At 37.0% G+C, this 22,316-nt stretch overlaps 2 protein-coding genes and 1 long non-coding RNA gene across 8 annotated transcripts in view; 1 reads left to right on the top strand and 2 right to left on the bottom strand.

Annotated features, from left to right (window-relative positions):
• Positions 1-646: 646 nt before the first annotated feature.
• Positions 647-6,467, bottom strand: LOC113675687 (uncharacterized). 2 transcript variants are annotated; one of them, XM_089202923.1, is made up of 6 exons: positions 6,258-6,464; positions 5,312-5,462; positions 5,014-5,212; positions 3,556-3,771; positions 2,247-2,426; positions 647-1,580 (listed from the first exon to the last, which is right to left on the bottom strand). In XM_089202923.1, exons 3-6 carry the CDS (start codon positions 5,108-5,110, stop codon positions 1,279-1,281), a joined length of 795 nt encoding a protein of 264 aa, XP_089059049.1. In that variant the 5' UTR covers positions 5,111-5,212; positions 5,312-5,462; positions 6,258-6,464; the 3' UTR covers positions 647-1,278. The 2 variants fall into 2 exon arrangements, with proteins under 2 accessions (XP_089059049.1, XP_027048084.2); XM_027192283.2 differs by lacking the exon at positions 5,312-5,462 and having other exon boundaries at positions 6,258-6,467.
• A 6,046-nt stretch (positions 6,468-12,513) lies between these two features.
• The window catches only part of LOC113675676 (uncharacterized), a 48,791-nt gene continuing 38,988 nt past the window's right edge, over positions 12,514-22,316 (top strand). For 2 of the 5 annotated variants that reach the window (XR_016185590.1, XR_016185589.1), the window contains exons 1-6: positions 12,514-12,829; positions 13,806-13,969; positions 14,287-14,464; positions 15,141-15,267; positions 15,633-15,982; positions 16,581-16,810. This is a non-coding gene — a long non-coding RNA (uncharacterized LOC113675676). Of the gene's footprint in view, positions 12,830-13,805; positions 13,970-14,286; positions 14,465-15,140; positions 15,268-15,632; positions 15,983-16,580; positions 18,353-22,316 lie in introns of those variants that run through there. The other 3 variants (XR_016185588.1, XR_016185587.1, XR_003446628.2) reach the window with 2 other exon arrangements.
• Positions 18,171-20,995, bottom strand: LOC149046946 (uncharacterized). Its single transcript, XM_089202922.1, has one exon. The coding sequence runs from the start codon at positions 19,194-19,196 to the stop codon at positions 18,171-18,173; it is 1,026 nt and encodes a 341-aa protein (XP_089059048.1). The 5' UTR covers positions 19,197-20,995.

The raw sequence follows: 22,316 nt of genomic DNA on the forward strand, positions 1-22,316 counted from the left end.
TGTAACTATCCTACAAGAAATTGTGTAGCAGCCAGAGAGGAGAATTAAGAATCAGATCCTGGGAGTTGAAGGGTTAACAATTGGTTATAACATTTTCAACCCCATGGAAAATTTTTTTCTCGAGGGATTTGTTTGCTGATGTCATGTCCTTGCACAATAGGAATATGAAGCACGCTCGCGCAATTGAATTTGATTGGACAAATTTACTAGCTATGTTATAAAAGTAATTGAAGTGTGAGAAACCCTTGTTTATATATCTTTTGGAGTATCTGTCCAACGATTTCTGCGTCCTATCTCAGCTCGGTTTCCGTGGTCAAAAGTAGACAATAAGTTAATTGTTAAATATCGCTGGCAGTGAATACTGTGTTCTGATTAGCTGCCTGGGCGGGAGAAATCGTTTCTACTTAGTGTTGCACGCTAAGATTTTGCGCAAGCAAATCTTGTCCGCGCGGAGCGGACTTACTAAGTCCGTAACTTTTGGACAATGTCGGCGTAAAAAGCGGCAGATCGTGGGAAAGACTGTCGAAGCTAAGAAAATCATAAACGACTCCTGTTGATCTAATGCTACAAACTTGCTACAAACACAGTTGCCTTTCTTTCCCGGACCTCGAAATAAACAAGTCATTTTTGAAAATAAAGTGGAATCTTTTTGCTATGTTATAATCATTTATTGACCAAGTTTATTTGGTTAAGATGGCTGGATACTTCCCTAGTTTTTTTCGGCGTTTTTGTGGTACTAACAATTTTTTCTCACAGAATCACCCCTACATCAAACATCAAAGTCACGAGAATACAGGAAATGGTTACCATCTGAAGAAGTTCTTAATCATTCCACAAATTCTCCTTTCCAAAACTATGGGAAATGTATGGAGACAGTAGGGAGATTATGCAGACCAATGTTGGGGTGTAAAGGGTTAACTCATATTATGTAATTAAGAGCCAGCTTTTCTTTTCTTGGTGCAAGATACAGCGAGTGTTACAAGATGTTAAACATACAGAAAATGGAGTAAAGAGTAAAACAAACACTGGTCTAAAAGCCAAACTGTCTGACTTTTGCATAACTTAGAAAACATAAACATCCATTTTGTTCTAAGATAAAATCTCCAAAGAAAACTAAAAGAAATCCCTGCGCATTGTACAATCTCCAGCTTGTTTGCGAAGGAACACGAAAACACACATTTTGATAATGAGATTCGTTAGCATTTTGTATGTTTTTATCCTAGGATCAACTTAAACTGAGTTTTATTGCGATTAACCGCTTAAATCTTTCAGTTCAGCTCATGGCTTCATCAAGACTTTTCCTGTAGATTTTCCACTTTCCAACAACTCGTAAGCTTTCTTTCCCTCAGACAGTGGTAATACAGTAAAGTCACCAAACTTCACTTCGCCTTTCTTGATCCAGTTCAACACTTCAGAGCTACGCCACTTCAAATCCTCTTCCTTTTTGATGTGGTGAAACAACGAAGGTCGGCAGACGGAGAAGGAACCTTTGGCGAGTATGTTAAGATCTAACGGAGGAGGAGTCCCGGAAACTACTCCAAAAGACACCACGATTCCTTGGATAGCTAAACACTCGAAGTCTACAGCGGAACAGAAAAGATAAGTATTAGTGCGGACAGGTTTTAAACATTTCTACGTGAAACATGAAATGGAAGTTTTCATTTTTTGTAAATCTCACGAAAGGCAGTTTCAAGGGGACTTCAATGACCTGTAACTTTAACAATCCGTTCCCTTTAACCCTTAAACTCCCACGAGTGACCAAGACAGAATTTCTCCTTACAATATCAAGCAGATAGGGATGAGAATAAAGAAAAATATCAATTTGGGGATAATTGGTTGATACAATAATAAATTCTCTAAACTAACATTACAAGTTTGTATTGTTGACATTAAGGAGAATTGCAAATTTGGTCTGGGAGTTAAAGGGTTAAACATTAACCTTTGAATTTAGATGATCGCAATGATTCCTGCCTTCTTGATTTCATGGATTAAATATACAAAATGGTTTAAATTTTTTTTTGGCACCTGTCCCGTACATCATGAGTAAGAAGTAATAAATATGGGTGTATAATTTAGCTCATTAAGTAATAACATAGTTAATCAAGGGGTCCCCTCGATTAACTATGGTAATAAGTAATGGATCATTCCATTGTACTAATATTATTTAGCTTGAGACAGGTCAGATTATTATTAAACTTGAAGCAAAAGTTATAAATGTCCTTTTTGATATTTGATCCACATCATACCTTTTTCAAAGGTTTTTTTTCCAATACCATCATAAATAACATTCACCCCTTCTCCATTAGTGATCCTGTTGACCTCTTCGGCAAAATCTTTCTGTGAATAAAGGATGACCTCATCAGCACCAGTCTTCCTTGCCTTTGCTGCTTTGGCCTCAGTGCTGGTTGTTCCAATCACAATTGCTCCTGATAAATGTTGAAATTATGGGCTTGAAGGAGTTTCGTCTATAAATCTCAACTGAATTGGAATTGACTAGATAATTACATGATCAACTTGGCAAGATTAAGAGCAGTCCAAGCACAAGTAAAAGGAAATTGGAAAAAATATTTTGGCCCCTCATTGACCTTATTTGTTTCAACTTGAAGCACTGACTACACCCCAAAAAGAAGGTTGGCTGTGAGAAGTGTGGGAAGCAAATGATGAGAATGATAAGGTGATGGCCTACACAGGCTGCTAAATAGAGATTTGGGTTGCAGTAATTGATAACATAAATGGGATATTTCATGCAGTTGTAAAATAAATAATAGAAACCTCCCAGAAATGGAGAGTGGAATAGACCTCTTTAGCTGGCATGTTTTGCTTACCCATTTCAGGTCTCAAAGGATTTTCCAGCTTTATCTTTTGTAAATTATGCTAACATATGTACATGAATAAGAGGAAATTTGAAAGAAACAGTTCTCTTGAGTATTGTCACATGACCTGAAATGGGTAAACAAAACATAGAAGCTTATTAACAATTATCCACCAAAGTGGAGGTGGCTAATTGATGAGAAACTCTTGATGCGCAATCTTGTCTCATTGGCTGCTTGCAGCTGAATATTTTTTGCTCTTCGCTTCCAAACTAGCCAATCAGTATGTGCAAAAAGCACTATTCATGTGGTATGTATTAAAGAGGTCTATTGGAAGCAAACTAATTGCTGACAAAATTATAGTAAGTCAATAAATTTTACTTTCCATGATTCTATCCCTTCCTACTAGCATCCACACTCCTCCTTTGGTGTGTCACTTACTATTCCCAACCTTTCTTTTAACCGCAAACTTAATCGTTAAAACAAGTAGTCTAATTATGCAGCTAATAGGCTACATACTGTCTTTGAGGCTTTAACTACTGCCTACATTGCCCAGCTCCTCAATTCAAAATCATGTTTCTATACAAATTACTTTCAGAGAGCTTATCTTGAAGAGTTCTAGGGTGTGACACTGCTATTTTGGGGGGGATGCCTTCCTTGGTTACATTTACACTAGTCCTGAAAGCATCCCTTAAAAAAGATTCCACTGGATATCTCCAAACTGAAAACCATATACTTTTGTTACCTGCATTCTTTGCCACTTGACACACAAGAGACCCAGTCCCTCCAGAGATAGCATGTATCAGCACCTTGTCACCAGGCTTCACTCTGCCAGTTGTATGCACAAGGTAGTGTGCAGTCATCCCCTGAACCATTGATGTAGCAGCTTGCTCAAAACTAATCTCCTCTGGAACTTTTACCAGTCTTGATGCTGACACTTTTGCATACTCAGCATGTGCTCCTGGTGATTAAAATTATTTAGAAACTATTTATGGTATCAGCCCATGTTATCGACTCAAAATTCAAGTCAGACTCCCTAACAGTTAGCATAAATAATCTAGGATTAGTCACTGGTTGAGCCACAACTTTTCAAAAATTTTGATCTTTCTATACATTTTCACTTGACGCACTTTAGAAGTCATTCATCCAAGAGAGCCAATTATCATGTATTTTCAGCCTTCAATGTCATTTAGATATCTTTTTTGTAATCTATCTATTCTGGAGAAATATAATTTTGGATTAAATCCACAACCTCTCAAAGCATACCTTAAATTTTTTAACTGACTTTGTAAACTTAACAGGCCTAAAGCATGGTTTTTACACAGGCAGTGGGTCTTACATATTTTCTATAAGCAGATTGTCTTCATCAAATAAATGTCCTTCAACTGCTGACTAGCTGCTTCTTGCTCTCTTGATACTGCTCACAAAAATAAATGTCCAGATAAAAGATTCAGCTAAATTCAAGATACTTTAGAATGCCGTTTTGTTTAACAACAGCTAAACTTTGTTTAAACAATCCACCTAACATCACCACACAAGTTAAAAGTAGCTACATTGAAAGCACCTGAGACAAAATGAACACAAATTCATTATAAAATCAACAATCCTTTAATGGTAAACATGATAATTTTTCAATGGAAATTTTCTTGATGTACCCTCCATAAATAGACATATATAGAAGATTCATTCAGGTAAATGTCCAGGAGAGTGGAAGATTCATAACTTAAGTATTCTGGCATATACTGGTATGAATATGCCAAAGTGATTGCTAAAAAGGCAAGCTCTATTATTAGCTTACACATTTTTTTCAAGAGTCTTGTCATTCAATCGACACCCATATTGAGGTTAATGATTTAAATAAGATTAAGAAAGATGGTAAATTTTTACCTTGGTAAAGAAATAGAGAAAGATTTTTTCTTCTTGTCATGAGTGAGGGACAAAGAAAAAATCTGGGTCCCCATTAGGAAATAAATGAAAATAAATAAAAATAAGCTTCAGTAATTACAGTTAGTCAACATTATAACATTATAACATTATATTACTGAAGTGATTGCTGTCACCTACAAGTAGTAGGTGCCCTGTGGTATTTCATATACTAAAGTTTGGTATTTTTGAGAACTTGTTGCTTATAAGAGGTGATTTGTGACAGAAGTGGTCAACCAGGGACATACCATAGCATCTAAAAAATAAACCATTCATTTACCAGATCCAACGACTGCATATGCTACTCTCTCTCCTTTAGTCACACTAGTGACATTAACACCAATTTTTTCCACTGTTCCAGCAGCCTCCACCCCCATTGTCAAAGGAAACCCTGATCCTACAGCTTTGAGAGGCAAAGCCCCATTCCTTACCAAGACATCAAGGTAATTCAAGCCACAAATCTCATTTTTTACCAAAACCTAAAGAAAACATAACATAAATTTTAACCCAGAGGTACTCAAATTTATTTCATAATTGATTTCATACATAATGAGACTTCAAGCAAAAAAAAATCGAACCTCTAGTTGAAGATGTTAAATACCCAATGTTGTTAAATTTGACCACTTTATTGCAATTTTTTTCTCACAAACATGTCCAAAGGTCCTTAGCCGGTCTGTGTTTAATAGGCATTGAGAGGAGAAGTAGTAATCTTAACTTTCACTGTTTTCCCTGGAGTAAGATAAAGGAATACAGAAACACTTCGAATGTTTATTGTATAATATCTTGTTCTCTAGCTCTTACAAATTGAAGAATTAATTATCTGCATTTTCACTCTTCATTTAAAGTTTTTGGTTTTAAAAAGTATTTCAACTATTTTCAATAAAACTTCTTGTGGGATTACACTATTACTATTTCCTTGAATAAGTTTAAAAAAAAAAAGCTAATATAAAGATGTTTATAAAATAGCAAGCTCTTAATGAAAAGGGGTACTTTTATAATTCGGCTGTAATTGGGACTCATCAATTAAGTTAAAAAATCAAGTGGCAACAGAAAGAGGTTTTTTTTTTTTGTATCCTTAATATTCAAGAAAGTGATGGAGTATGGGGGGGAGGAGGGCATTTGACATTTAAGGCCATGGGGACGGGCGCTTATCTGAGGGAGAGTGTCTATTAGATCGGTGAAACGTGTTGTGTTATTCGAGAGAATACGATGGGTAAACCGGGCAGTTTGCAGTCGCAGCCTTTTACGTAGCGCGGTCATGTACAATAAACTTGTACAGTCATTACCATCATTTTGCCAATGGCGCCTGTAGCTTATCTTCACATGTTTTGCTTTACGAGAGTCTCAATACAGTCAGGTTAATAATGACAATTGTCCCCTTAAAATATCCACTATTTTGGCTTAAATTACACGATCATTAAAAATTGAAACCGCCAATATGATTCAGCACTGCCCCACATGAAAGAGGCAAAGACCGAGACAGTTCTTAGGAGGGAGAAATGTAAAATAGACTAGTTTATTTACCTCTCCTTCTGCGGGTTCTGGCTTGGGAACCTCACTATACTTTAGTTTCGACGAGTCGCCGAACTCTTCAACAATCAGAGCTTTCATAGACATCGTTCGGGAGAAAATATGGACAGCTTTGCAACAATTGTTTGGGCTCCGAACACACTCTTGTCAATCTACACCAAAACAAAGATTTCGCCGTCCTGTAAACTCCATCCCTTGCGTGACAGTTTTTTGGTGACATCATATTTCTAGGCGAAAGCTCGAACACGTTGGCAGAAATGTAACGCATTCACAAGTTAGTATTTAGTGTAAGAATTTGATTTTGTGCGTTTCGTCCTCTTATTAAGCTGTTCCTTTGGCTTTAAATGAAAAATTATAACCATTGCCTGGTTTGTTTCTCGTATTTTTCCATACATTTTATCAATTAGTATTACGACTTCGTGTTGTCAAATTCTGTCTGTGTACCTGAAGTTAACAAATCGTACTCGTGCGATCTTGCTAATCACTCGCTAATGAGATGATTACAGGGGTGATGAGCAAAACACTGACCCCAGTCCAAGGACTACCCTAATGGACTACCTTTGAGTCATTTCGTATTTCGCTAGCCGCGACAATTAACATGAAATTTAGGCGATTATTTAATTAATTTTTTAACCATTTTAAGACAATAGCTCGAAGTCATGTTGCTTTTTTCAGTGTTGGTCGTGACGGAAGGGTAACCAAAGATGTTACATTGGAGGTCGGTGTCCCATGTCTTGTAAGCAGTTACGGAACGCTTAGGTTTCGGTTATAAATTTTGTTGGTACCACTTAAGTGATAAATATACTGAAGTGCTGGTACTACTTAAGTGGTACTACTACCAGGACGGATCAATATTTGTTCCCGAGCAACCGAGCTCGAAATAGGTGTAGAACATCCTAATGATGTGCAGCAATATATGAATTAGCACTAGTGATCAAGCTTTGACGGGACTATTGATATTTATCCGAAATTTTACGTTTGCCCTGGATGCGCAATAAACGATAAATTCAAATAGTTTTTTGCAAGGCGCACGTGACCGATTGTTGTGCGGAGAACGTTAAGCTTGTGTTATAACAAGAAAGTGCGTTTTTTTGACCAGCAAATAATGAGCTAGAAGGATCTGGACCTTTTAAAATGCAAAATGAATAGTCTGCATAACTTTACATAGTTACATATGGAATTTATTGGAGGAAAATATATAAAACTGAATGCCAACTAAGACATAGTTTGATGCTACACTGGTTTGCAGATTTAATGAATGTAACCGAAGAAGTTACAATTCATAGACCCAACGTTTCGACACTCCTGTCTAGTGCCTTCATCAGGGGTGATCTAAACGCTGCAACAAGAGGTCCTTTTATGTGATCACTAATTAGCGGCCTTTTTTCTGACGAGGTGTAAATAGGCGTCAGGAAGCAGACCGCCATCGTCACGATTTAAAGGAGCGTGGGCGGAGTTAATGTGCCAAGCCTCCAAACAAAGGCGCTGGTGGTAACGCCGATTAGTGGTGATAATTTTAGAATGATCCCACCCAATTGTATGGTTGGTTAGGCAAGTATGCTCCGATAAAGCTGAATTTTCCTTTTTGCAAAGAAAAACCGCTTTTTGGTGCTCTTTTAACCGTGTACCAAACTGGCGTTTGGTCTGTCCGATGTATTCGTTGTCACAGTCATTGCAAGGAATAGAATAAATGGCGTCGGTTCGTTGTTCTTTCGTGACAGGATCCTTAGGTTTGGCGAAAATATGCCCCAAAGTCTGAAAAGGTTTTTGAGCAACTTTAACGTTGTGGCTATTCAAAATTCTCTTGATGGGTTCAGTAACACCCTGTATGTAAGGAATAACAGCAAAACCAGTCGCTGGTTCCCTTTCATCAAGAGCGTTACTATTTGTAACTGGTTTTTGGCAGTTACGGAGAAAAGTTTTTGTATAGCCATTTGCCTTTAGGACATTGGAAACATACTTCCTCTCCTCAGCCTTCGAATCGAGTGATGATGGTAGACAATCAGCCCTCCTAAGTAAAGTTTTGGCTACAGACTTCTTATGGCAAATAGGATGGTGAGAATCGAAAGCGAGGTATTTGTCGGTGTGGGTGGGTTTACGGTAGACACTTGTCTCTAGATTACCCTGAACCCCTCTGGACACATTTAAATCAAGAAAGGGCAAATGTCTATCCTTTTCACGTTCAAGGGTGAATTGGATCGACGGCTCTACTGAATTCAAATGCGACAAGAGGCGCTCCGCTTCATTTCCGGATACCGCAGAAATAACATCATCGACATTTTTTCTGGAAACGATATGTCGATGATGTTATTTCTTAGGGTTAAAATGAGTTGAGATGAAAATAAAAAGAATTTTGAATGAGAAAGTCGAAAAAAATTTGCAGCTAAGTAAGCAACAGAGAGAATACTTCTTTTGAAGTTTTTGCTGCTCTTTACAAAAATGCTATTATATATAGTTTGGTATAGCAACATCCAGTCTTAGTTGATCTAACATCGCAACTATTATTAATGAAACTACCGATATCAATGAGTGATATTGTTTGCAGAAGATTGACGTTATTTGATTTGATGTTTGAGCGCAATGCACATTCTTTGGGTCTTATTTCCTCTGCTATTTGAAGGGAGCGAGAGAGAGCAGTTACCATGGTTATCGTAATATTCCTATAATGCGCTAACTAGATGATAAGTGGTACTTTAACATGAGGGTAGCCCAGGGAAAGGAAGGGGGACAGGGGCTCCGGATCCATTTTGGCAAAGTTCACGCGTCACATGTACTTTAAACAGCATGCGTCATTTAATAGGGGAAAACTTCAAAGCTCTCTTCTTACGTGCGAGGTTAGGAGGAAATCATGAGGTTTTCAAGAAATGAACATAAAAAACTCACAGGTCACGTATATTTCAGGGGCAGACCACGCCTTACACTGGATCATAAAATTCACGAATCACTGTCTCGCCTTTCTGTAAAATCCACGGTGCATCACGCGTTAGTTTTGGCGTTAACTAACTGTAAACAACAGAGAAGCCCATCTTATTTGGTTTTAGAAGCTGCTGGAGAATTCTCCATGCTTGCGCTCTTAACTATCTTACTACTGAGAGAAACTATAAATTAAAAACTGAGGAACTGGTGCAGAATTCCTTAACTTTGCTAACGCTCAGCAACATCAGGCGAGTTCGCAAGTTGGAAAACCAATTGGCCTTATTCTCCCGCAAAGCTAATAGGTTGGTAACCATTTAATGAAGAAGGTGAGGGCGGTCAAACTAACCAGCCTTCGTCTTTCTTTTTTTTTTTTTTGCTCTCACTTTACTGAGCGAAAGTTCCCTTACCTCATAAAACCAAACTTGAGCTATAATTATGACTCAAACAGCCTATCTTCTCCTCTATGGGCACCCATTTCGCATCTCTCATCTTTTCTCATTTTGTAAACATTAAGCATGGAATATTCGGTACTTACGTGGTCTGCTTTGTTTCTTTGCAAGTGTATCCCAACCTGTTTTGAAAAGCGCTTGTTATTTGCTCAGCTTTAAATGCATTTTTGAAAAGTGTTTTCAAACAAACCAATTCCTCTTTGAGGGTGACAATGGGTCCAGTAACCGTTAGCTGTAAACGGCAAAATTAGAAAAAAATAGCTGGTAGGGGTTAAAAATGCCAAAGTTTAAACATGTAAATTTTAATTGCAACGCAAAGAAATTGACCGTCAGCCGTAAAATGAACGAAATTTTAACCGACAGCCGTTAACTTTGAGTTGCAAGAATTTTGCAACTCTAAAAAGTGTGTTCTTGTCAACCTACACTCCTAAAAAGGGACTGTGATAGATATCTACTCTTAAGGAAGTTAACTCCACCGTTCCTGTAACAAAGATACGTAAAACGCCAAATATTTCTCAGGCCGACAGCATAACCGATGCATGACGCTATGAAATAATTTTTCCGAGGTCCATTTTTCGTCTTCATCATGGCTCGCATCGGAGCTTTCGCCCATTGTCATAACAACATGTTTGGACCTTATTCGTCATGTGCTCAACTTATTACGTTATTTTTTTAACTTAGCTTCCCAAATTGAAGCTCACATCTCCGAATGAATCTGCTTCCTTGCTGACGGAAACCAAAGCGAGAAGTGATTATGGTGTCATAGAGGGTAATGAAGCAATCTAGTGCTGACGTCATTGATCAGCTGATTGTTATGGCGGGAAATTGAGTGTAATTGACTAATAACCAGAACTCTTTCTTGATCGAGCAGCTCTGTAATCAATCTGCTTCTTTATTTCATTAACGAGCTCAAAATAACTGACCTTAATTTCTTGTTCTGTTTCCTCACATGACACTTTTGACATGGACATCGTAGCAATTCACAGGACATATCATAAATTAACCTAGTAATTCCCTGTTTATGTGGCTCGTTAGTGGACCACAAAAACCACCACTTAAATGGCATCACAGACACAAAAATCCACAAAATACGACTGTTCAACCGCAAACTCCAATTAGCCCGCGTGATAATCGTATCCGCCGCTTGGTAAAGTTTACAAACTCAAAACAGTGTGCGAGCGCGCGCTTTGCCACATCGTTTCATTGCGCCTACCACACCAGTTCAGTAATCACCTTTACAGTCCTTATCAGCATGTCACTGCTACGCTTTAAGAGTCTTAATAAGCTCGGAGCCAAAAACAGAGAAAAAAGTCAACATCTGAATAACCTAAGCCAGTCAAATAATTCAATTTATTTATAAATAATTTGAATGTTACCTGCTAAGGGAACCTGATGACTTATCAAGTGTGGGAGCTTTTATAGTTTGCAAGGCGATTGTTGATATACACGTGTTGGTGATTGAACTTTTATTCCATTTGAACGATTTTACCAAAAATGATGATATCAAAAAACTAGATCCAAAGAAACCCCATCTTGTCAATTTACAGCGGTTAACAACTGAGAACAGGATCAAGTCTAAACGGCCTCTTCAATTTTGATGTGACTGAAAACTTCCCTAAATAGTGGTATAATTCGTCAGTGAAGGATGTCTATACACGCATTGCACGCACATTTCCTGGCCTCAATTTAAATAACAACAGTTTGAGCAAGGTAGTCGATACACACGATCTTTTCTCAGCTTGGTTGTTACTGCGGTATGTGCATTAGCATTACTTGGTAGTTTTATTTTTCTTTGTTTTCGTTGTATGCACGAACTACCAAGCGTTAGGTCACAAGGGACTCTTATACACTTAAACATCCTTCATTATGCGCATTTTGTACCTTGATCGGTTAGTTTTAGTTCAGTTAGCATCCAAGTTCAAGTTTTGCCGTTTCTACTTATACGAAAACGCCGATAAGGTTTGTATGTTTTGCTTATGGATTTTTATACCTTGGGCTTTTGTATTCTATTGTATCTGCAACATTTGTTCTTTTTTTAGCCGTTGAACCGACTCTTGAGGAAACGACATTTTCATTTTAAACCTGACCAAGACTGAGTGTATCGTCGGTGGACTGTTCAAGAATAGAGTGAAATTCGTGTCCGCGAATTCGTTCGTGTGCGGATCTTATCTCAGCTTCGGTACTTTTCTGAACAGGTTCCCATTGTACATAATAAGGAGAGAGGAGAGTGTTTTTCCTTATTTCACATTGTTTTCCGTGAATTTCTTAAAGGACGGCCAGAGAGCAAATGAAGGAAAAGTACTTAATTGTACGCACACACTTCCCCTGAGGAAAACTGCCGAGAAAGGAACAGAAAAAAGGAAAATTATCCACAGTTGCTGCAAATTCTAGCCAAATGAGTTTGCCATGGTGTGTTATTTTCCACAGAGAACGATCGACTAAAACGGATTTGGAATAACTCGCAAGATCTTGAAATCACACCCCTATGAGGTAAGAGACAAAAATTAACTATGTCCGATTTTTTGGTATTTAGCATTCCAACATTCAGTCACCGCATGAACTCTCCGTGAGATGTTTTCAATTACAGCCCACGGAAAGGTCTGCGAGAGGAAAAAACATATCCTTCAGGAAATTGTCTTCGACCAGAGGTAAGTCCCTTAGATTAATCAAAACTCGCAGGAAACGCATCAGTCTCAACAGCACGAGGCCAAAACAAGTTGTGATTGTTGGTTATTACAACAACACGCTCTACTTCGTGTTGATTTAGCAATGCAAACAATAGTTCATGTCGTCCAATTCGGTCTGTAATCATTCGAGTGATTACAAAGTAATAGAAATGTTATTGATTTGCCGCGTTAATAAGAACCCAGTGCGCATGCTTTAGCGTGACTGACCAACTTGATTTAAGATGGCGGAGCTGGATGGCGGAGCTGGATGGCGGAATGTTTGAGCTAACCAGGATTTTACTGTATTTAGCGATGCTTTCGCTTCCTTCCAACTCTAAATGTGTTTAGAAATCAACACCATAGTTTTATTTTAGTATAAAAAAAGTGCATTGGATCTTTTACCGTGCAATTCAACGATCGAACGAAACAGCTAACAGACCTGAGTAGCAGACCTAGCAGATTGTCAATGTGATAGGAAAGACAGTTATCATACGCAACCGAGCCCAAGGTTGTTACAGAGCCACCTCAGTAACATGTATGTAGCATGCATTTAATTTTTTGGATAAAGGAAATTTAATAGATATATTTTAATTCAATATTTTTACTTGTTATTTTGGCATAGATGTCAACTCATCATAGCTAGCATTTGTGCTGGGTTGGAGTCCAGTTGGTGATTGGAGCATTACCCCCTTGCAGGGCTGTCAATAATTTTTCAAGTAGGCAAGGAAATGAAAAAAGTAGCTGGGGTTTTTAAGAATCAGCTTGGGGAAGAAGTGCGGAGGGGTAGGAATGGAGATTTAGGGAACAAAAAACCCATGTTGTAGATAAGCATGACAAAAAGGTTTTGACATTCAATCATAATTTTATTCTGACAACACAGTTTGGGCTGACATTGACAACACTCACACTGTTCATTGTGGGATTCAGGACAATAACGTCCACTCACACAAAAAGAGCTCGTGTGACTGACTAATAATGGCATAACCCATGACTGGTTAGTAACTGGAAGCAAATCAAACAAGCCAAAAACATGGTGCTGAAAATGTTTTGGGAACATAAACTGGTTCACTCTTTTTTTCTTCATTAATTTCTCAAAGCAAAGTGTATAAGAAGTTAATAAAAGGCTTATGTAAAATTACTGAAAGAAAACTGTTGATGCTAATATGCATTAGGTATTCTGGAAGGTCGTTTGCATGACAAAGTCTTACTCTAACTGGTTAGGTAAATGCAGTTCCCTTTGCCCTTAGACAAGTTTTGTAATACACCATTATGCCAACAATTCTTGGCTGCTATCATGCTGTTCTGCACCAACTTGAATAATAAAAACAGCTGCAAGATATTAGAAATCCTGGAGATTACTGAAATATGGCCTGTATGGTAAATGCTGTATATTTGAGGCAAAAAGCTAGTAAATATGTGATAAATGTTTTCTTCTATTGGATGTCAAAATGAAAGGAAATGTCACACAAATTCTAAATAAATGGCACCTTTGTATGCTTTCTCAAATCCAGTGTACTACAAACGGACACCATACATATGTGACTTTCTCTGTCAGCACCACTGGTGGGAGAGGTGGCTGAGGAAGACTAAAAATGGAGGTTTTGATTTTGCTTAATGCTGTAGCCAAATCAACATCAAAGGATCCCTACAGGACAATAGCCTCAAGATGGCAAAGGTAATGATTATTTCACTCTGTTTACATGGCTTAGCACTGCTGATAGTAACATGGTTTGACATCACAGATTTAATTGAAGAACTCAAGAGAATAGGGAGAGGTAGAGAAAAATCATAACTCCTAATTCCTCTGTTCCAACCATTTTCTCCGGTGTGCATGTATAACATTATTACTATGCATATATTTCTTGAGCAGGAAACTCTGAACTATTTCATTATTAATTTTTTTAGGTAAGGGTAAAGGAATTGCTTCAATTAATAAGCATAATGTAGTGATCAGATATGCCGACATGTGATCTTTGCTCTTTGCCATTTTAGTGATGAATGTGGGCATTCAGACAGCACAGGTTTATGGTCAATATCAACACCAAAAATATCACTGAACATCAGAATGAATCTTTAAAATATCAATACCTCAAAGATCACAATAACAGTCTACAGCAACTGGAATAATAACAGTACTGAACCAGGAGATCTTGCGTAACAAACACCAAAGGTAGGTGCCAATATAGCCAACAACAATGACAATTATTTGAAATGTATGTTATTAGGTGAACAAAAGAGTGGCTGATTGAAGGGATTTGTAGCATTAGTGAATTGTGATAAGATTGTCTGTGTTGTGAAAGATCTCTGTAGAAGCAGCTCCTTTTGATTCTTGGGTTCTTTTTGACAACTTGTGATTAAAAGGAAATCATCATCAGAATGCATTTATTCACTTAAGAAATAACATGGCATCCATGCTGATTTTTTGTTTCTGTTGTTTGTTGCAAGTTATTAGAACAGTTGCACACATTCAAACAATAGAGAAGAGAGAACAAGTTAGAGTGAAGAAACATTTAAATTGCTCTGAATGTTTCCTGTCATATGTATTGAAAATATACAGACAATGAACTAACCTACAGTACATTTATTTTTTGCTTTATCACTTTTTGGTATGTGCAGTTCCTTTAACCCCTAAAAGTGTCAGCATCTACATGTAATTTCTCCTTATAATATCACACCTGCATCACACAGAAAAGAAAGAAATGTGTAGAGAACAGTGTGGATGGAAATTAAGCAACAGATTTTAGGATGTAAGGGCTAAGCTTGTCTCTGGACATTTCTTTTGTGAAGTTGTTTATACCTACAAAGATGCACCAATATTCATTACCATATTTTAATTGCTTGTTCAGGAGCTTGAACCTGAAGTGATGCCAAGGAAAAATGTTACCTGTGAATGAAAAGTCAACAGGCACTGCTGATGTGATTCACAATGAAGCTCTAACAAAACACACTTATCATGAAAAAGGATACATAAAGGTTAAGACTTTATTCTGCTCTTCCCTGACCAGACGGAAGTGATGAATTCACCTGGCACAACAGGGGGTTTGAAAAACATAGAGAAGATATAAGTAAATTGTACAACCAGTTCAATATGTTTTTGTTGCCAGTAAAGTGACTTTTTGTTCTCTGAGTTACCAATCGTGTTTAAAAAAGTTACAATGAGTGGGAAGATCATCCTGGTTGAAATGATGGCAAAACACAGAAAAATGATAAGGAACAGGTGTCCAGAACAGACCCTGCAAGTAAAGATTCAGTATTACATACAGTTGAGATCATCCTTGGCAACAATGATGTGGAGTGTCCCACATATTACTTTCTCTTTTTTCCTGTAATTACCATAGCAGAACAAGCAGATACATGCTGTTATATTCAGGTGAACAATATACCAAGTGATGAAAAGGAACAAAATTCAGATTGTGTGGATGGAGGAAGTGAAGTTTGCATCATAGATCCAACCCTACAGGTTACTCAGCCCAAGACTAAGGAAAGGATCCAGAATATCTTCCATGGGTTGCTCAACAATGTGAGTCTTAAAGAACCAGTCAGAATGAACATCAGACAGAGGCACATGTGGAAAGATGTTTAACAGACTCAATAAAATCAGCAAGGAGGTGCAAATGACCATGTTAAAATTGTATTCAATGGTGAACTGACAATAGACAATGGGGAGCAAGGAGAGACTGCTTCACAGGTAAGCCTTTTTGTGCCCTTGATTAAGTAATTATGAACCTAAACAATTGGTTGTCAGGTGACTGAAATTTATGGAGATTTTGTGAAAAAAGATCTCCTCTCCTTCTCTATACAGTACCCTACTGGTGTCTGAAAGTTTGTAATGCTTAATTTGCAGTATTCACATGTAGGGATAATTCTTTTACAAAACACATGTAGGATGTCTTAAGTTTAAGGAGAATTTGTAAAAAGGATCTTGGAATGAAAGATTTTCTCTATACCTTAACAGTGCTGGTTGTGTATGTGATGGTCTCTTTGCAGTATTTAGGGATAATTCCCAGACAAAACACATGTAGGCTAATCTATGGATGTAGAGTATTTCATGAATATGTCGTTGGGATTTTTCCAAAATCAGATTTGGCACATTAATCTAGGGGTAGGGATGTGAAGAGGTTAGATGTTTCATTAGCAGAACACTTTTTAAACGGTTTGATTTTTATCTTTTTTCTGATGTAAATGGGCTTTACCTTATATTAGAAAATATTTTCACACCATAACTTGATGAGCTCCATGGACAATGTGATGACAATATCCTAACATGTTTTGTGTTTCCTTTACAGAAATTTTGGACTGTGTTGAAAGAGCTCTTTTCTCTGTTGGTAAAACAACTGATTCTATGGTGATATTAAATCAAAAGGATTGCTGCTTTGCCGCTGAGCTGATGGTTGTGTCAATTCTGCAAAGTGGACCTTCACCATAATTTCTTCACACATCTGTTTTTCAATAGTTAAATCATGGAAGGCTATCATCAGTTAACCATGAAAGCACTCTAAAAGGAGCAGCATTGAAGGTAACTCAATAAACAAGTGATTTTGCTATTGTTTTTAGAGGGGGGTACGTAAGTATTTATCAGCCATGATTTGTTTAAATAAATTCTTGGGATACTTTCCAAAATGAAATGCATGAAAAAGTCATTGTTCATTGCTAATTAAGATAGAGTGGGGTTATTTGAGTAAAAAGACAAATTTTGTTTCTGGCTAGCAATTACTTCTGAAGAAGGTTACAAATACGGTCAGCAAGATTGTCTGCACAAAGTTTCCTCCTATCAAACTTAAGTAGCCTTTTACAGACCTGCTCTAGACTGCTGACAGCAAGGCCCAGACTTGAAGGGAGTGGGGGTGATTGTCCAGCAAATATAATGGTTGGAGGTATGTCCTATTCTTGGTTTGAAGCTGACGTCATACAGTTATGCAAATTAGGCATCTGCCATGTTGGTGCTCATCTTAAGTGTGAAATTTCATGCAAATATAGTGCCATCTCTATAGTGCCCTCTTTCAAATACGTTGTTCTATGGGTACTTTGAGTGAAAAAAATCCAGAATCGCAAGAGAATATTCTTCTTAGGATACCCATGCTTTTGAACTATGCAGAGGGCCTAGAAAGCTATTTTCAAGAGCAATACATAAGGCGTTTCATTTTTTTTTTTAAAGAATGACAAAGGGTTTGAGGTATATTGTTGACACCCTCATGGAGAATTCCTCAGTCATCAGATGCAATATTATTTCACTATTTACAGTACAATGTATGTGAACACCTTAACACCAAAATAAGGCATGTGGGTCTTGTTCAATTAGCACTAACCTTATTAGGGTATTCTGGATATAACACAATTTGATGAAGAAGCAATAAGCAATGTTCACAGTAACATTTCAGGCATATTTCAGTTCACCATTTTTTGTATTGCACTGTAGCATCCAAGTTTTAAAAATTAAACAAATGGTATAGTATATTAAAAATATTTATTGGAATATCCTCATTTCTGGAGAGTTCCATGTGTCTTTGTTTCTAAATTTATCTTCAATCATACACAACACAACTATTTGTAATGGGAGGTTTGCCTAATCAAATGATGCAAAGGGAGGACAGAAGTTAACAAGAGCTGCACAAACTCTTATCATGTGAACCACCATTGGAGTGTGGCGATTGCAGTTTTCATGATTAGATATCAGATAGTCAGTTGGCAGTGTACCCTCCAGAATTGTAAATTTCTGTCTGAGCATCACCATATCTCCTGGAAGAAGCTTTTCCAGGAAACCACAGTTCTCAGTTACAAATTTGTCAGAGACACGACCTCCCTAGGCTTCCAAAACAAAAGAAATTGTTCCTTGTGGGGTTATTCCAACAAGAATCATAGTGTTGTGGTGTTTTTAACTAGAAAAAGTTTGCTCTAGCAAGGAAGTTTGGTGGCCTTTCAATGAACACCTCAAAACTGTCAATGACAACAGTTGTTTTCTTGCCAAAGGCATACTGGAAACACTGGGGCATGGTCTTCCAAAGTTGATGCCTGTCTGGCCAGTAAACAAAGGGAAACAATCTCTTGTCCATTACCAAAATCGAATGGAAAAATATTCTTGAAATGGTTGAAATCAATACAACAAAATGGTAGGCAAGATCCTTTAATGGTACATTAAGCCTAAATTTCATGAGTACAATAATAAACTCTTGGAACCTATCAAGTGACTGAGTTTGTCTTTTCACATGTGAAGCTACATGGTCAAACACAACCATTAGCACTTCCAAGGATGGTAGACCAGTATAAAGGCAAACCTTCTCATCAGAGTCAAAGAAATCTTCATCAGGTGTCCGATATGTGCTTTTTTGGAACAGGTATTCTAATTCGGTGGTTTGACATTCCATTCCTGCTTGGCACTTGGGATCTCTCATAATTTTTGTTCTGATTTCATCAGACTCACTGCCTTCATCACATGTAAGATCATCAGAAAAGGCATCTTTGTTTCCAGTTTTTTCTTCTTCTGTGGAGGTGCTTGGCTGATTAAAGTCAATCTGGGCCACAGGAAAACTGCTTTTATTGAGTTTCTGACGTTTCTCTGCTGCTTCAAGTTCTTGTTGCTCAATGGCATGTTTCTCTCTTCTCTTTGCTCTTTCTTTCCTCTTTGCACTCGCTTCATAGTCTATCTCACAGCCATAGCTTTTCTTTCCAAGCTCTAAAGTTGGCACTGAATCTACATTGTGCTTTTCCAAGTAAGGAGATGGCCCTCCAAAGACAAAATGCTTGCTGCATACTTGTTCGCTTTTGAGAACGTCTTTTGCCTTTGTGTCACCCTGACTTATTGCTTTTATTTGTTGTGGTTTAATTTTCTTTTCTTCTCCTTGGCTAACTGTGTAGTGATGTAGGACAGAGAAGATCCCTAATCTATTAAGATATTTGCCTTTCATGTCATTTTACCATTCTGAACCGAGTGTAGAATTAGAGCTTTGTGTTAACTGTGGTCATTTCATCCTCAACTGAGGGTTCATGTTGAAATGTATTGTGTTGGACAATGTAATCGGGGTGGCAGCTTAAAATTTAGCTGAGGTAAAAGGTCATCTGGATTATTGCAAATGCCTGCATTTTCTGATCCTTTAAATTTAATATAATGATAGGTAGTTTCAACATCAGTATTCTCAAATTTCTCAAGTGGATCTCTGGATTTCCTCCATCCTCATTTGACATCTCAAGCTGTGCTGCCAATCTTAATCTTTAATCTTCATAGTTCTCTTATAGGCTTATAGGCTCCTCTTCTTGCATCCAAGAGCTTCTCTCTTTCCTTTTTTTTGACTTTCAACTTCGTCATACAAGGGCATTTCTCATTTCCACTCATGTGCAAGAATGAACTGTGACGGCTTACTGACTCAGATTTTAGCAAGGTTGCATAATCACAACAGGGCTCTGAAACAGTTCCTTTACTCTTTTGTTGATCATGATTTCAATGTTTTTAAGGCATACATTTGCCCTCTCAATGGCCTTTTCAGTTAGCTTCAATTGTTTCTATAGTCCTCTAAATTCCAGAAATGAGTCATATTCTGCACTGGCTTGTTCAAGTTTTTTGAGCATGGCCTCAATTTTTCAATTAAGCCCAATCAGTTTTTCACCACTTCCATGCTATTTCAAAAGATTTTTGTTGAAGTTAATGCACCTTCTAACCATTTCCTTTTGGCGCAGTAACTTGCTCTTAGCCATTTCCCTTTAACATTTCTAACTGTTTGAATGGTTAGGTCCAACAGGGATGAGAAATTTGTCCCCACTAACATACTGCATGTGTTTCACATGGTCTGACTCCTATTCCTCTTTGGAAATCTCAAACACTTCTTACAACGCCAAATTCATATCCTAACATTCAGTATAAGGTATCAAACAATCTTAATCTGCTACAGATGTTATCACAGGTGACTTTTATTCAATAAAGCAAATGTTAACCTCCTAGCTGCTTTATTTACAACAACGTGATGGTAATTTGAGATTATGCAAGTGTCAGATCGGTTCTAAATTGTACATTGACTTTCCTTGAAACTCACCATTATGAATTCCATACCACATGAATTACGATCAAACATTATTTTATGTGCCATGAATATATATGTTTTGGGATAGCTAAATTCATGGGCAATTAGTACTCAGTGAAATCCTAACAGAGGTATGCCAAAGCCCAGAAATTTCATGAGATGATAAATTCACAGGTCTTGAGAACTGTCAGTGGTTAATCCAACACTGATTTCATAATAAGATCATGTTCATGACCCATGGAAATGACTTGTTACAAATGTGTCTACTTGGGTGTGCAGCAGCTAATAATTGTCACATGTGAATATTTATCAACTTCTCATCCTATGAACTCTGCGTTTAACTTAGTAAGGAACAAGAAAGGGGAAAATAATGGCCAATCTTTTGGCAAATTACAATTAAAATGAGAGCTTTGGAAACTGCTTCATTGAAAGAAGTGTCTGGCTGCAGATAGCCAGAATCAAAGTGAATTAACATTTAAAAAATTAAAGTTGAATTTATCAAGAATATTTTATAATTGTAATAAGAAATATTTATAAAGCTTTTAAAACTATGCATATATTCAAAATTGCTTTGCATTACATCAAGTATTATAAATTAGCACTGGATGCTTTCCTAAAAAGAAATACTCAGAGATATTTCTTAAAAATAACTAGGCTGCCATAGGATCTGATTGGTTATGGCATATATAAAAAAAAAATACAAGAGTAAGAAAATTCAAATGATGTGTAAACACATTGTTTGTAATATTTTGTTTCAGGGTACTTTTTTGTTACTCTTGTTAGAAACAATGTCTCTGATAATTGTCATCTGGAAGGTTGGATGGTCAACCTGCAGTTTGTAGACATAGCAGTTACATAGATGTGTAAATCAATATGAATATTGGGGCTTCTCATCCTAGAATATTCCTATTCAGCTCATGCTATGGAATTGGAGTTAAACACTTGTCTGATCAGCGACATTTCTGGTAAACAGACATACTCTTACCTGTACCACTGTAATTTTCATGTGTTAACCACATGGCATTGTCCTCAGTTGCAACTGTTAAAGGTGGTGAAACATTAGAAAGAAGCATGACAGTTCTTTTTCCTGTCAAATTCTCTGCCTACCATAGACCAAATGTGAAGTCAAATTATTCTTTCCTAAATACATTAAAAACTTCTATGGGAATTCTATGGGAGGCAAAGGGTTGTTTAAAAAGTTGCTCGATTATTCCAAACTTCTCTTTTTTTATCTTTTTTTGTTGTTGTTGTTGTTGAGGGTTCTGCTTTGCTTCAGTGCTTGAAGGCCTGCATGGAGAGCGGTTTAACCTCTTCAAAGTGTTGTTCCAACTAACTTCCTTGGGGTCTCCATTATGAAATGGATCTATAAATATATATATAGTATAATTAATAATGACAAAAAACAAAGCCAACAAAAGGTTAACATTTTTTAACAAATCTGATTCTTTAAATACAATTTTGAGTTGATAATGTTTACAAGTTGAAAGTGAAAATTTTTATATTATATTAATTTATTAGAAGCATTTATCCAAGCTGGCAAGGTGGATTGAATGGGAGCCTGCAAAGAATAATTTAAATATACAAAATATGTCTAGCAATGTAAAGTACAAAGGGTTCAGCAGCAAGCTTGAATTGAATGGGAGCCTTCTGAAATAGGGTAAGTATAACAAAGTACGTATAGTAATATAAAATACAAATTAAAATAAGCCCTGAAAATAAAAGTACAAGATGTACATACATTGTATATTACATTACAGTGCATATTACCTTAATTACAACTTAAAATAAATAAATAAATGAGAATATAAACATTAAAACAAAATAAACTGCATTGTTATCTGCAAAAGCTGGAATCCACCAAACAGCAATACCTACTGTGGAAACTAAACAAGGCTAGAAAAGGCTATTCCATTTTCTCACCCAAAGCTGTAATTAAAGAGGAAAATTTACCTTGGTCTGGGATGGACCTTTGTAATGTTATACAAAAGGAAATTGTGGGTGAGAAGGATGGGT

The sequence above is a fragment of the Pocillopora damicornis genome, chromosome 4 (assembly GCF_964200805.1).
Source record: "Pocillopora damicornis chromosome 4, jaPocDami1.2, whole genome shotgun sequence".
Classification (NCBI taxonomy): domain Eukaryota; kingdom Metazoa; phylum Cnidaria; class Anthozoa; order Scleractinia; family Pocilloporidae; genus Pocillopora; species Pocillopora damicornis.